Source organism: Phyllostomus discolor, chromosome 9, assembly GCF_004126475.2.
Source record: "Phyllostomus discolor isolate MPI-MPIP mPhyDis1 chromosome 9, mPhyDis1.pri.v3, whole genome shotgun sequence".
Lineage (NCBI taxonomy): Eukaryota > Metazoa > Chordata > Mammalia > Chiroptera > Phyllostomidae > Phyllostomus > Phyllostomus discolor.
In genome coordinates, this window is record NC_040911.2 from 37,462,119 (window position 1) to 37,478,678 (window position 16,560).

At 40.5% G+C, this 16,560-nt stretch overlaps 1 protein-coding gene and 1 long non-coding RNA gene across 2 annotated transcripts in view; one reads left to right on the top strand and one right to left on the bottom strand.

The window, feature by feature from the left end:
* Window positions 1-16,560, bottom strand: part of LAMA3 (laminin subunit alpha 3) — a 249,647-nt gene that overhangs the window by 176,923 nt on the left and 56,164 nt on the right. The window contains exons 3-8 of the mRNA XM_028523555.2: window positions 11,478-11,595; window positions 10,650-10,768; window positions 9,262-9,432; window positions 6,517-6,608; window positions 3,237-3,352; window positions 410-528 (exon numbers count right to left, since the gene is read on the bottom strand). Coding sequence (XP_028379356.1) covers window positions 410-528; window positions 3,237-3,352; window positions 6,517-6,608; window positions 9,262-9,432; window positions 10,650-10,768; window positions 11,478-11,595 — 735 coding nt within the window. The remainder of the gene's footprint in view (window positions 1-409; window positions 529-3,236; window positions 3,353-6,516; window positions 6,609-9,261; window positions 9,433-10,649; window positions 10,769-11,477; window positions 11,596-16,560) is intronic.
* Window positions 5,370-10,450, top strand: LOC118496696. Its single transcript, XR_004899253.1, has 2 exons — window positions 5,370-5,601; window positions 10,145-10,450. It is a non-coding gene; the product is annotated as an uncharacterized LOC118496696 (long non-coding RNA).

The following is a 16,560-nucleotide window of genomic DNA, read 5'->3' on the forward strand; positions in this document are numbered from 1 at the left end:
TTAATTAATCCTGATGTACTTTCTCAGTGAGTCTAGATTCAAAATCTGTCTGAACACGGGATTTAGGACCAGCACTGAGGCTGACACTTATTTTCCTCTAATTGTAGAGCCTTTATACCCTAAGGGAGACAGTAGTCAGGATAACAGCCAGGAACTCTCCTCTCTAGTTAGGCAAAGACTTAACTGAAGAACCTAATCAACAGAGTATGGGCAAACATGCATCAGTCCATTCTCCCTTCAATCCCTAAACTACAGCCAGCTAACAACTTTTGTGTACAAAAGTGGAGAAATGATTTCAGAAAATGCTTTCAAATGCTTATAACTTTCTTGACATCTTTTTGGGGAGTAGGGCTTAATGAATGTCTATTTCCTACCGTGACATATCCATTTGACTTAGATAGTGCCTCACCTGACAATTTATGCATACACCTCCACCTGCATAGATGCCTTGGGTATTCAAGCTTGCCTGCTGCTTCTCGACTTCTGCATCGTAGTAACAGTCGATGGCGTGGCCATGGCAGTTGCATGCTGAAAAGGGCATTCTAATTAATATTGCTTCATGACTACAAGACACTTAGTAAATTCTCCCAGAGAATATTACTGCTTATTGAGCTACAATAAAGTCCTTTTTGGAACAGCAGGAACACTCTAGGTGGAAAATTTTAGGGACTTTGACATAAAGTTCAATCTATAAATATATGCAATTTGTAGCTTCTTTCATTTGATATTAAGTGGGAGAGGTTAAGTTATCACGCACGAAGAGAACATCACTATTACCACTAATACTACTATTAACGAGAATAATTGAGTTCCTGGTACACTGTAAAAAGTGCTTTATGTGCAATATCTCAATTGGTGCAATAACTCTCTAAGGCAGATACTGTTATTCCCTTAGGTGAGATGTGGAGGCTGAGGCTTAGAGATGTTAAGGGATGTGCCTCCAGGTGCATGGCTCATAAATAAGAGAGGCAGAATCCTGAATTGTCTTTGTTTGACTCCAAAGCCTATTCTCTAAGCCCATATTTTAAGCCTTTCATCTCAGCACTATTTATAGCAATAAATTGGTAATAATCTTAATGTTCAATTATAGAGAATGGCAAAGCAAATAATAGTATTATTGTTTGACTTTCTGTTCCAAAAAGTCAAGAACTGCTTGAGTTTCATTTACAATAGAGCACATTCTCCAGAACATAGCAGGAACTCAACAGTTAACACTTTTTGGATACGCTTAGATCCACAGGATGACAATATTATGTGCCATCAAAAAGGATACCAAAGGGTTTTTAATAATTGGGGAATATCTAAAAATATCAAGTGAAAAATATCAGGATGTAAAATTGTATAATACCCTATTGAATATTTAAAGTAAGTGTGAGAAAACACTAAACTACCTAAAAGATATTAATAGTGGTCTTCTTTGGGTAGTAGAATGATTGGAGATTCCCCTTTTTAAAAAATAATTTTTAAGTTTTCTACAAGTAATGTATAATAGTTTTAAAATTAGAAAATCTAATTTAAAACCCACTTACGATTTTCATCATTGCCAAGATGAAAAAAATCTTACTTGAATAAAATTCTTATTCCCTTTTATGCAAAATATCTGTTCATTACATTCTGTCTAGATCAACTTTTCCAAGTCTTTCTAGCAATTTCTATGTTTTAATCAAGTTCCCAAATAAACCTATTAAGAAAGAAGATTGAGTTAGACTTCCAAGTTGTCCTGTTTTTAAAAGGCTGAGAACTTTCTTATTTTCATTTCCTCAGTGGTACCATGATTTAAAAAAGAAAAAATTCCAGGCATTTATGTTTACTACCCCAGTCATTTCTTAAGAAGTCTGTTTATTCTGACTTTAACTAGTTCAAATGGAATTTAGAAAGTACCTAACAAATAGATCTTCATTCCACATGCTGTTTTTGTAACTTTTAACCATTCAGACAACTGTAAAAATATTAAGAGGAAGTTAGTTAACACTTTTTATGTTGTAAGAGTAAAGCACGTCATTCTCTGAAATTCAGTTTCATTAATTTGAAAAACTAACCAAATTGTTAATGTTGGAGTTCATGTGATAACACTAATTCAATCAAGGTGTCCTAAACCCGACTCACCCCCTGATTATTACCTTTCCCTCTTTCTAGTCCCCTCATCCGGGGGTGAGGAATGGGGACATTACTGAGAAAGTCCTTCTTCACTTGACCATAAAGTGAGAACAGCTGTTCAGGGAACACCCCTGGACCTGGAGATGCACCCGAGCACTCCCCAGGGGCGGGGGGAGCACCAGCACCTTCCAACTGTGTCAGCATCTGTCACCACACTCTTGGAGCCCCTCACTGGAAATGCCTTTGAGTAAGTTTGCTGATCACAGAGATCGTCAGTTTTATTTCTTAATAGTTACAAAAATATTTGGTCAAAAAGTGTAAAGCACAGATTCTTTCTTACCCACCTAGTTCTACAAACCTAGATCCAAACACCTTTTGGTCATTTCAAAAAAAGCAAATCCATCTTCAATCCATATACTAAGGATATTCAGGGGAAAAAAGGGACAAAGTCTCTAAAACCAATAACTAAACTTTACAAAAATGTTTTCAAGAATTGGAATAAATATGTGGCTTCCTAAGAAGAGCAGTTTAAAAGAAAACCCTCGGTTGGATGTCACAGGGCTTGTTTGTAAAAATAACAGTTTCCTTACTTCACATTGCACCCGTAATTAACAGCAGCCTCTCATCTTTTTTCCTTCCTTCTCTGACCCCTTCTGTCTGCACCTGCCTGCATCCCACTACAGCGCCCCTCCCACCACTGTCACCTGCCAATGCTTCCAGCTCTCTGCTTAGCCACCAATCTCACCACCTGTTCTAGACCTCGGTCCTCAAAATAGTTAGGATTCCGATCCAGTATCACATCCCAATGAATGATAGGGTTTGACATTTAATAGTGGCTGCATCATATTTTGAATAGGTAAAAAGAGAGGCCAATTTATGTTAAAGCACTCAGCCCAATCCTTGCATATTGTGATTGCTATTATGATTTTTCTTCTTATATTTATATCTGAATTTACAGTGGGGCACTTATACCCCTAGTCTGTGAGGTATTCATTACAATAGAAAGACCTGTGTCCCTAAGATTGACATGATCCCACTCTCTTCACAAGCAGGAAAAAACACAGCATCAGTCCTCAGGTAGAAATGGGAGGAAACGCTGGGAGGGGCCTCATTTCCCAGCACCCCTCCCCCATGCTCACCTTCACACTCATTGCTCTGCTCCCACGTGGCAGGCTGCCAGCGCCGCTGACTGTACCCAGTGCAGCAGTGATCACAGGTCTCCCCGCAGGTGTGGTGTTGGCACTCACACCGAAACCTGGGCAAGGGGTGAGGCAGTCTCGGTTATTGGAAGGTTTTAATTAAGATCATTTGTTACTGTATGAAAAACTGACAGTCACCATGGTCACCCATGGTACCATATATAGAGTAATTATGAGAACGAAGCACTTTGCATATATTATTTCAAGTCTTCCCCCCATCCTACTTATTATCTCTGTTTTACAGATGTTGACATTAAGATTCAGAGATACAAAAACACTTGCCAAAGGTCAGTCCATGATAACTGAGAGCCAGATTTCAAACCTGTTTGTCTGACTCCGAAGTCCCAGCTCTTTCTTCACTACCATACCACATTACAACACACCAACACATTAGCAACCAGGGCTGAGTTTGCTGAGATGTGTGGAGTGTCGCCTCTTCACAAAGATCTGGAGTCATCCCGTGAGAATGGTCTACTCAGATACCTTGCTCCTGACCTGGGGCCATCACAGAGATTCACCGGGCCCAAGAGACAGTTATCAATGAGACCTCAGAGGACCTGTCCCAGGAGCCCGCGCCAGCTCCAACCGACCGCTTCATCCTAGAGCCCAAAGCTGAGATTGCTCAGCAAGGCACGGGGGTAAAAGTCTTTAAAAACCTACCTTCAAAAATGTATACATCTGCCTAAAAACTTTTCAAAATTATAGTGAAATTGTTGTAGCCATGGCATTGGATTAGAACTCCAAGCTCTGAGCTCCCACTCATCTGAGCTTGAAAGAGGATTCACAAGAAGTAAAAGAAAGAAGAAAATTGCATCAAATATATTATTCTTTTTGGTAAAGCACAATGCTTTAAGTGTGATCCAGTTAAATGGTATATATGTATATGTAAATATCTAAATAAAGAAGTAAATTTCATAAATAAGATACAGAGGAATAAAGGGGGAAAAGGCTCTTGGCTGTGCCTGTGAGGATTCCCTTAATTCTACAGTGGGGAGGTGGGAAGGCAAATAGTTACATGCCTAGTAGTAGGTGTCATCCCTCTCAGCTCAGCTGCCTGAGAAAGCAAATGGACATAAATGTAACTGGCAGCAAAGGACAGCTGGAGTCCAAATGGGATTTTGTAAGAGATGATTGCAGTTCATTGCCAATGACATCTTTGCATAAACTGGACTAAAATAATTATTTAGGGAAGATGGCTTGAAGAACATACAGTGTAACTGCTCTTATACAGAGATAAAAATTGAGCATAGCAAAAAAAAAAGCTGGGTACTTGTCTGAATCATATTGGCACCCCCAAATAATTGCTCGTTCTGACTTTAGTGTAGAAAACTGAAACTTGCACCTACCTTAAGGACTCTCTTACAGGCACTGACTAGGGAATCCTCTTCCTGATGGCCACTCTGCCCCGCCCCAGGGAAATGTGTTTCCTCATTCTGATGTTAACAGTCATGCTTCTCCTGAGCAACTGGTTACTTTTTAGATTATGATCATAGTGAAATATGAAACTGAGCAGTTTTCTCTTTTTGATCGGACTTCTAGGGAGCTCAGAATCAATTACATGATCAATCCCCCATTTCCATGCATCCAAGTCAGCATGGTACGCATGCTTAATTAAGCCCCCTTCTGCCAGTTCTTCTTGATTAGCAACTAACTTTTCTGATTGTCCAGCCTTGGCTTCCTTCATTAAGTCACTGCATCCCCTTAAGTATAAGACATTTTTCCTATTCATGGATGTGGATTTTAGCAGCATTTGTGCAAGCCAGCTGGTTGGTCAGAAGCAAACAAACACGTAGGAAGAGGCAAGGCAGCTGTGCTGGTGTAGACGGGTGGCAAACTGAACCCCTCACCAAGGCATGGAGAGATGGCCTCTCCACTCGCATGCACCCAGCAGCAACTCCTCCAGGTCTGCAGAGTCGACAGGGCGTGGCAGTCCTTCCGAGAGGGGAAACTCAGACTCCTCTGTTGACTTTACTCTCCCATGTGGAGCCGTTTAGTCTCAGGGTCAGGAACAACAGATCAACCTGCTTGCTTCCCTCTCTCTAACTTGGACCTGACTTCTAGTCACCAGGGTGATGGGTTAATCATTAATAAAAAAGTCCTTGCCAGTAAAAGGCGAGCAGGTTGTGGGATTCACACTGTTATCTCAAACAGCACCACCTGATCCCTGAAGGAGGAGTGACAAACTCAGGGACTGTTGCTGGTCCAGAATAAGGGCCCCACAAAGCACCCGCATAAGCTGGGAGCTGGCACCTCTGCCTGAACACAAAACCAGGCCTAACAATGCACACACCTGAATCTGACTGAAGTAAAATGTGTCTCTGGTAAATGCTATTCATGGGGAAACATAGACTTTAAATGAAACATTGAGAGAAAATGATTACTGTATCTAGCATTCCAGTAACTTCTAGTCCTTAAATGTATCTCTCGTGGTGGTAACACAAATGTATGCAATTGCTGAACACTTAATATTTAAAATCTATGCATCTAATTTTATGTGAAATACACTTCAATTAAAAACCAAACTGGGTACAACCATGTTCGTAGCCAAAAGGTAACAGTAACCTAAGTGTTTATTGACAGATGAATGGGTAAATAAAATGTGGTACATCCATAATGAAATATTATTCAGCATCAAAAATGAAGGAACTACTGACACATGCTACCAGGTGGATGGACCTTGAGGACATTATGCTGAGTGTAATAAGCCAGTTATAAAAAGACACGTACTGTATGATTCCACTTATATAAGGTACCTAGAGTAGTCAAAACCACAGAGGCAGAGAATAGTGTGGTGGTTGTCAGCAGCTTGGGGAGGAGGGAATGGGGAGTTGCTTAACCAGTATAGAATTTCATTTTTGCAAGATGTTCTGGAGATTGGCTGTACCACAATGTGAATACACTTAACATTACTGAACTGTGCACTTAAACATGGTTAAGATTCTAAACTTTGTATTATGTGTATTTTACCAAAATAAAAAGTGGGAGGAAAGGATTTGAACCTATATACCCCGATCCCACTAGATCCAGGATGACTAACACATATTATTTCTCTTGGCAACACTAATCAATTATTTGTGCCTGCCTGCAGCACTGTCTGGCTGGGGTGAGGGTTGATGGGGGTTGGGGCAGGGAATTAGAGATATTTAATGGGATGCAAACATTCACTGAAACAATTAGACTTATTCATAGCAAGGCTAACGAATCTGTACAGTGTACTTACAGTTTTTCAGGATTGTTTGCATTGCACACTTCAGCATGGCCATTGCAAGCACACCGCCCACCGATGCTGATGTCCTTTATGCTGTAATAATACTATGCAACAGAAAACACAATGTGTCCATATTATACAAAAGCAACAAAGACTTTGCTTTATTAATCCTTAATGAATATCTATACTGGGCCTGCTTTGCTTTCATTATGTTATCTTTTTTAAGATATTCATTTACTTATTTTTAGAGAGAGGGGTAAGAAGGAAGAAAGAGAGGGAGAGAAACATCAGTCACCGCCAACCAAGGACCTGGCCCGAAGTCCAGGCATGTACTCCAGCCCGGGAATCGAATCAGCAGCCTTTTTTGGTTTACAGAACAGCACTCAACCCACTGAGCCACACCTGAGCCTACCTCAACTCCAAGGGAGCCACATTTGGATGTAATTTGTCTTATAAAAATAAATGCATCCCTCAATCAAATTTAATAGCATAATGCTGAATTTGTACCTTTTTAAAACCAAATGCTTTAAATGCATGGAGGGAAATTGCCTTGGGAAAGAATTATACCCTTTAGTCTTTTGGAAAGAGATTAAGTGTTTCCTAGCTTATTTTTTAAATGTAAATCTGGGTTTCATAAGTTAAATGTATTTATTCACGAAAAATAAATTTTCAAATACAAAATTTTGCCCATGCACGTGCAGGTTTTGCCAAGGGAGAGAGTGTTTACAAAGATGCAGTGCTGATACAGTGCTCTGAGGCTGGGAGGTGCCATCAGCAATTGCTGAAGCCTTGCTAACTCAAGGTTAATAAGGCCAAACACCGAAGTTCAGGCTCCAAAAGGCCAGACAGATCAAGCTTCAGATATAGCTGAGGATCCCCGAAGCCAGGCCACAAATACAGGTGGGCCATCGCAGGGACAGGGCGCCATCTCTGGTGAGTTGCAGGCCTCTGTGCTAGTGCCAACAGGTGGCACTGTGTGCCAGGTCCCTGACTTCTCAGGCTTGGAGGGAGATGCACAGGGTTCAGTGAGTACTTTGGGGGGTTTAGAATAACCTTTCTGTCATGAACACACCTGCCAGTGAGAAAGTCTTTGAATTCACAAGGATAAGAGGGTTTTGTATCTTTTTGCTATTGCTGCTGAGATCAGTCATCTTAAAGTGCCTTATTCACGTGATATTGAGGTTCCGTTCTGATTTCCTCTTTAAAAACTGTTGAAGTGTCTAAGCTTCCTGGCAACATCTTACTTAGTCTGAAGGCATCTACAACCTTTCTTGTTAATATGGATAAATTCAATATTCAAGGGCTTTCTGTGATATGTTAACACTCAGAGGCTTCTCGGCTGATCACCATGGAAGTTTCTCTTTGCATATGTGTTACAGGTGGCAGCAGCAAAAGAGAGAAGCACGTGATCAGCTTTCACCCCACAGCACTGCTGTTCCTCCATTTAAAGATGCAACTTAGATTTGGGGATTCGAGATTATATGTTGTGCGCTCCATTAAAATTGCTTAATAGAGAAGACTGCATTCACCTAAGTGAAAAGAAATATATATACATAACAGTATAAATCTTTCAACCCCCCACAAGATAAATTTTTAAAAATATGGTGAGCTACATTTGTAGCAGAGCTACTAAACACCTAGAGAATGGAAACATAGTCAGGCCAGTTTATCGGAAAGCCCGCCCTTCCTTGTAACTTCCATCCTGGGATCCAGGACAGTTCCCACATACAGTAGGTAAGAGTTCTGACAGTGCAGGAAATGCAGAAGACAAGCCACCTACACCCAAGATAACAGGACTTTTTGAAATCCTTAAAACTGTAGCAAAACTTACTTTTATCTCTTCCTTTTCCAGCTCTCTAATATTACTTACATAAGAAGGCAAACTCTATAAGGTGCATAGGTCACCTTCCATTCACCCTTCCAGGTCCATTCTCTACCTTTCTCCACCCTGCTCTTGGCCCTGAGGCTGAACTTTATGGGCTGCAACATGGGTCTCTTACTCTCTGGCTTTCTAGTGGGTTTGGTCACAGCAGGAAATCAGAGGGCAGGAGAACAGAGAGCTCGGAGTATTTGTTCTGATAGTCCCCTCCATGCCCAGGAGACAGGGCACTCTCCTGCCGCTAAGTGAGAGATGTCCAGGCTATACATCCAACATAGTGGGAGCACCAGTGCTCACCAATATCTATGTCGCCTCGGCTTTGGCTAGATTACATTTCCCAGCCTCCTGCATCTAGGCGGGGCTATACGATCAGTTCCTGCCAATGGAAGTGACCTGTGTGGCTGGAAACATGTAGGTCTCCTCTGCCCTCTCTCTCTTCCGTCATCTTCTGACCAGATGTAGGGGACCCAGGGAAGACCCTGAGGTCCCACAGGCTGCACATTTAAATTTAAAAAGCCGTGTTCACTGAATGACTTTGTGGAGCCAGTCCTACCTGCTGAGCACATTAGACTGTCACATGAGCAAAAAATGAACCTTTATTTTGTTAAGCCTCTGAGACTTGGGGACTGTTTGTCATTATATCAGACTAATACCACACTGGCTGTCATCCTTTGCCTTTCATCTTCTTTGAATGTAGTCATTTTTCCTCAACAAGCAAACTTCTAATTTATGTCTAGTATTTCAGACAAAAACAACTCCTATGACAACACCATTACTTGCTGTAAATATTACTTGAATGAGTTCAAGGCAGTTAATTTGATAAGCAAAATAAAAAGTTCAAAAAGTTGCTGCCTAGGCACCCACACAGCACGACTCACCCTCCGAGTAACAGTTGGGTCTCGCTGTGCTTTGGAGATAAGGTGTCCGAGAAGGGTGTTGGTTCGGAGGAAACGCAAGCGTATGTTTGTGGCCTTGGTGAAGTCCCTCAGAGTGTGGGAGAAAGTAAAATTTTTTGCACCAGGACGGCCATTTATCAAAGACACCACAACCTAAAATAGCAACATACACACAGACACACAGAGGGAGAAAAAGTCCTTTCATCAAAATGCAGCAGTAAGTAACTATAAATAACTCATACATCCCAAAGCAGTAGGCTTCCTTGAGCCATTTGATGTTTGTAGGTGGTGTTGGGTCTTGTTTATGTCTAAAAACATTGCTAGTTCATCTTCTCTTCGAATTCTGGCAATCTGTCCTGAAACCTGAGTTCTCAGAAGACGTTAGTTATCATTTCCTTTCAAGCCCTTTGATCTATCAGTATAGTTGTGGGGCTGTAATGCTATGAAATGTTGAAAATAGAATGTTAAAATATATAAATATAAGGAAACAACTTTTTGTCAAGCTGCATCAAAGAAACAAAACTAAGGTAATCAAAACCTTAGTGATGTTTAAAAAAGAGTCTCTGCATTTAAAGTTGACAGTGAAGGAGATAAAATAGCTATACAAAACCAAGGTTTTATTTAAAGCTTGAGGTAGTGAAGTTCAAGTCCCAACCATCTGAGACACGAACCACTCACCACTCACTGCAAGATACAGGATAGAGCTACTCAAGATCTTTCCACCTACAGAGGGGGAGGCAGACACCCTTTTAAAAAGCTTACTTGAAATTCACTTCAAGCTCATTACGGCCTCACCATTTCTTCTCTGATTGGAATTCTTCTCTGATTTTGCCCACCTCTGTTTCCTCATTGCCTCTAACAACAGCCTGAGCAACTTCACAGGGGCAAAAATACAGCCCTAAAGGACAACAATTTATTTTTTCCCAGATGCTGCTCACCCTGCCCAAGGGATCACGGATTAGTGCTGCCACGTCCCTTCGTTGAGTTGCTCTTGCTGGGATAATGGGTCTGGGAAGCAGTGGGAGGGGCTTCATGTCAATCACCAGCAACCCACTTTCTCCATTCTCCACCCGAAAAGAGAGTTCAAGATCTATGGGCCTTGAATTTAGAACTCCGACTTCCAGAGAATTAGAGACCTCAAATAGAATTTCCAATGTTAACTATACCTCAACTTAAAAAGAAAGAATTTTGCAATTCAACTCATTCTGGGAGTCTTCAATGTGATTCTTTTACCCTTTAGCCCCAAGTACTGGTCTCCATTGTAACCTCTGTCAGATCTCCTTGAAAGTACGAGCTTCACAATTATGAAAATTTTGATACCCATGTTCATTTCTGAGTCTCATCTCTCATGACCACCCAAGTTTACCTACCTCACCATTTTCCAAAGGTATAATCCGGGAGTATTCAGTGGTGCAAAGCACATCATCATCTCGGGCGACAGCGATATTTGCCACCTGCCCAAATTGTTCCCAACAGTCTCCTTTAGAATCTAGAAAGGAAACATTTAATGCTATCAAATAAAATACTATAGCCTTGATGTAAATCTCTTAAGAAATCTTATGTTTCCCTAAGAAACTACATGAATAGGGAAAGAACAGAGAAGTATTGAAGATTTTTAGACAAAAGCTTAGACTGAGGTTTTTACATCATGAAAGAAAATACCAAACCACTTGACTTTCAAAAGCAATGTTTGGAGATGTGGTTCTACATCCTCACTGATGAAGCAAATTTACCCTCCAAGGAGCATTCACGGAAAACCCAATGCCCTTGTAAGTGAAATTCCTGTCTGGCTCAGGTTCATCACAGGGTTCATCACACTGACATCCTTCATTAGTGAAGATGACAGCGTCAAGGTAAGGTATATGAAATGCAGGATCCATAAATGAAAGCTGGTTTCTAATTCTGCATAAAAGGAAAGGATTGCAGCTATGGCTCAGTTACAGGCACACTGTTTCTCCCCAAATCACGGCAAGAACTGTTAACACAAGGGCATTTCAACCTCAGTTCTGCATGTATATACTTGTGATTAATGCACACACGCTTGAGAAATAGGGCTGTTCTAAGGGGAACCCAGAAAGTTAAAACTGACCAATCCCTAACTAGCCACATGGAGAGACAACTTTCCTAGTTAAATCCAAAGTCTTAATCTGTTGCAAATAATTAAAGTCCCTTATAACATGGTAGGCAAGGTTACTTACGAGCAAAATACTGCCAAGGTGAGTAGGTGCTCCCAAAGTCTAGAGATCTTTCCAAGACCCAAAGATCAGGACGAGGAGAATTTGCAAACTTGATTAAAATATAGGCCACGTGGAAAAGCTGATAAAGCAAAGGAGATACAATTATTGAAGTCACCTCGTCTGTCTACGACCTTGACTGTCTCTATGTGATGCTGATTCCCAAGTCAACACATATAGCCACACTTCTCCCAAGATCCAGATTCCATTCCTACCTGTCTGTTCAACATCTCTGCCTGGGTTCAGTTTCTCAAGCTTATTACATCCAAACCAAAATTACCACTTTTCAAATCTACACATTAATATTTGTCACATCTTAATCATTATACCTTTGAATTTCAACTAGCTGACACAGCATTTTACAGTCTGTACATTCAGAGAATTCTGATGTCAAGCAGCAGTCATTGTCAAGTAGCCTCCCCCCACGCAAAACCTGTTCATTTAATAATTTCTGATTTAATCATTACTATGTTCTGGGTACTATGATAAGTCCCTCTCACACATTCTTGCCTTTAGGCCTCACAATAATGAGGATGAGGGAAATGTTACTTAGTTAAGTAACCTGCCCACATGTTGCAGGTGTAAAAATCCTGAACTATGTGTATCCTACTCACTGGCCATTAGCTATGCCACAGACCTAATTGGTACTGAATATGTGACCTCTTTCACCTTAGGGGAAATGAATCGTCAGAAAGCTCCAAATGTCATTATTTCCAAATATTCAAAGTTTCCATTATAGGGACCCTAGAGGCGGGAAGCTGTATTTTGAATAATACATCTCGAGGGTTATTTGAATGCAATGGTTTTCCAAAGGTGCACTTGCTGAAAATCCAAATAAATGAAATAGCCCCAATAGCTCAGAAGACCACTCTCTGTTTCTCTTTGTCAGGTTCTGAGATAATGTGTGATCCCTTTGATGCAACACAGCAAAAATTCCATGCAACACAGCAAAAATTCCAAATCTAGCAGCAGATGGAGACACCGTGGTGGCCACTCCACTTGTTAGATGAGCCTGCCACCCAGGCCTAATTTAATAAGCCCTTTGATTCCACCAACTCATCTTCCAGCACCTATCAGAGAGGGCATTCCACTTTAAAATATTTCCCTCTCCCACTGGCTGGTGTGGCTCAGTTGATTGGAGTATCATCCCATAAACCAAAAGGCCATGGGTTCAATACCCAGTCAGCGCACATGCCTAGGCTGCAAGTTTGGTCCCTGGTCAGAGTGTGTTAAGACAGGCAACTGATCAATGTTTCTCTCTCACTTAGATGTTTCTCTCCCTCTCTTCCCCTCTGTCAATAAACATGTCTTTGGGTAAGGATAAAAATAAATAAAATAAAATGAAAAAAAATTTTCCCCTCCATTTTTGTCTTAGGAACCTGTTTATGTGCCCTGACCACTGGAAGGCTGCATTTCTTTTTTTTCCTGAGCCCACGGGCACTAACACTGCATGTGTTCTGGACCATCTCCACTGCTGTGGGACTTGTAGCCAGTTCTTGCCAAGTGCTCCAGCTCTACGGTAAATCTCTGAGATGAGCAGATTCAAGTGTCACTGCGAGTCAGCATGAGTGCTGTCCAAAGTGGGTTTACAGCTGGCTCATGCATGTTAAACCAACAGTTATGGGTTTATTCTCTTGTGCTTGATAATTTAAAATTACATGCTTTTTAAATGGCTCCTTCTGCTAAACTCCTATTATCAGTTACTTATGTTTGCTCTTTGATCATTCATAATATTTCAAAGCTTGCATGACCCACACTTGAGATTCACTGATGTCAAAAAAGGCCCTTTATGAAGCTGGAAATCACTAGACGATGGAGTCACTGGAAGCAGAAAAGCAATGGCAGAGTTGTGTATTTTCAGAGAAATAACATCTACACACACACACACACACATTTAAAAGAATCACTGAAAGTAAGTTTCAGACACCATTATGGCAGCATGTTTCTTCCAAGAACACAGACATTTCTCTTTCATAAACTCAACACTTTGACACTTGATAAATTTTACCATTAATACAAAAATCTTATCTAATGCACTGTCCATATTCAAATTTTCCTGATTCTCCTAATAACAGCTGTTGTATACTTCCAATTCAGGATCCAGACAAGGATTATATACAGCATTTACTTCTGAAGTCTCTCTTGTCTATTTTAATCAAGAGTAGTCCTTCCACGGTTTTGTCTCACCTGCCATTGACAATAGAATGAGTCCAGGTCTTTTCTATCACAGCATGTTCTGCAACCTGACTTTGCCTGATCACCTTCTCAGGATCTGGTTCAGGGTGAGCATTTTGGCAGGACTACTACCTGTGTGACGTGTCCTTCTCATGCCATCGTGCCAGGGGGCATATGAAGCCAGGCTGTCCTCTGATCAGTGATGCTATGTCTGACCGCTTGTCTAAGAAGACGTCTGCTATATTTCCCCATTATGAAGTCACCTTTTCAATTTTGTCATTAATAAGGAATCCACGGAGAGACATTTTGAAACATTTTTACTATCTAAATTATAAACTTTTCCCACTATCCATGTAAAAATATAAATACAAGTCATGAAAAATAAGTCCCAAATAAGGGACCAAATGATTACATTTCTTGTGTGGCTGATGTCCTTTGAAAAATTTATCTAATGAGCTAATTTCATAGAAATGCTTTAATTGAGGAGGAAAGATGCAGATCAAGTGAAATTAAACTCCGTTTTAGTAATCTCATTTGAAAACATTTCACAAAATGAAGTACAATTCTCACAACACAGTCAAGGTCAGTGATGAAAATACAACTCAGCTGAAAAAGCATCCTGTTAATCCTGGTCCAAAGAGCACATCTGCCAATAGCTCGGCGAGGGCATTTCTTTCCTGTGGGTTTATCACCACTATTTACTATAAAACCCAGACCCTGGGCCCATCAAAAAGCGTGTGTGGGGAGGAAAGTCACTTTGTCCCCCAGTCCCTCTCACTGTTTCCTAAAAGCCCCTGGTCACCTGCAAGGAGAGAAGGTAGATCACCCCAGAAACGTACAGGAAACTTGCATTATACCTTCTATAATATTCCAGTCTCCTCCACTTGGCCAATATCTTTCTGCCTAAAGATTATTATCATTGCTGACCTGCACTCATAATGGCCCTGCCCTACTTTTGCTTGTCATATCTATTTCTTACCTTGTGTCAGCCTTTCACCCAGGGTAAGAAACTTGACTCCACAATCTCTTTTTGAGAAGAAACCCACTACACTCCTGACAAGACCAGGCCATTATATGTTTCCTCAGTGTTTTGTTTCATAGGTCCTCCTCCTAGCCTTGGAGTAGCACAGATTTCCACTATTTATCCCACATGACAGCCTGCCCAGGATTTCAATATCAACACCGCATTCCCATAGGCTTTTTTAAAAAAAGGTGTTAAGATTCAAGTCAGCAGGAGTCAGAGATTTAGGGTAGAACCTGGGAGGGAGAGGAGAATTGGAGTTTCTCATCTCTCGTTTCCTCATTGAAAATAACCACAATATCCTGAGAAATAAAATCCCTAAACCAAAATTGACTCTAAAGATTTGGATCACTCCAACAACTTGGAAAATGACAAGCCACTATTTTTAATGGAAAATTTCAATAAAAATAATCAAAACAGGGGGAAAGGTAAAACATATGCACCTATATTTTGTTACTGATAAATTCCTAACTCGGGAGAAAAAAGTGATGGATGACACATAGCATGATTGTCACTACCTGTGGATGTGAATCATTATTCCTTAAAGTGGACTCCAAAGTGCAGGACTTCAGACTGAAATGTATTATTCAAGAGCATTTTAGCCGTGACTAGCAACTTATAAATAGGTTTGGTGGTGATTTAAAATAAGCTGAAGCCCACTGGGATTCAAGACCTCAGCTCTATTTTATATCAAGTCTTATATTTTATCCTACTCTCTGCAGTTACTCTCACTGTCAGGGATTTCTTTTTTTTTTTGTCCAGAGCCTGATTCTCCTTGCAAAACTCAGTTTTTCACATTCATGCTTTTTTGCTAATTTATAAGAAAATTAGGTATAACATTTGGTTCACCCACTGGACTAACAAGTAGCCTAAGAATTTGCTGACAAACCATACAGGACAGTGGAAATTACATAGTCATGTTCTTCCAAGGCAAGGAGATTTAAGTAATTCAGCTTTAATAACCAGTGACCAAGCTCTCTGCATCCTCCTCCCCTGTGTTCTTCTAGACTCAGTAATCACTAAAAATAAATTGATTTCTATAGGTGACTTACACCCACGTAGGCTTCAATGAAATATTTCTCAGTGATGATTTGTTCTAAATCAGCTCCCAAATGATGTTATCATTTTTTCATAAATAATTTCACACCTTCTATAATGTTCCAATCTCCTCCCCTTGGCCAATATCTTTCTACCTAAAGATTATTATCATTTCTAGCCCTGGCTGGCATAGCTCAGTGGATTGAGCGCGGGCTGGGAACTAAAGTGTCCCAGGTTCGATTCCCAGCCAGGGTACATTCCTGGGTTGCAGGCCATAACCCCCAGCAACCGCACATTGATGTTTCTCTCCCTCTCTCTCTCTCTCTCTCTCCCTTCCCTCTCTAAAAATAAATAAATAAATAAAATCTTTAAAAAAAAGAAATAAAAAAGGGCAATTAATACAGGTCATATATTTCAAAAAAAAAAGATTATTATCATTTCTGACCTGCACTCATAATGGCCCTGCCCTACTTTTGCTTGTTGTATCTGTTCCTTTCTTCCTCTGTCACATCTTCCTTAACTTCAGCATCATGACTTTTACCAAGGCTACGTCAGAATTTTAATGGAGGCTAAAATTATCCTCTTGTCTGCACATGTCTGTAGGGCATAATGACGATCACTTAAATTGACTCAGCTATTTTCTATCAGTCAGCATATATTTTGAGGGGGGAAGGGAATGAGCTTTAAGCTGAAGTGTCATTTGCAATCAGCTGGGTCACAGATTAAATATTCTTTTTTAGAATTTGCTCTTTGATCAAAAGCTGTCTTTACTCTCTGAACTAAATCCCTTAGTATGGTAGGTCTCAAAGGGGG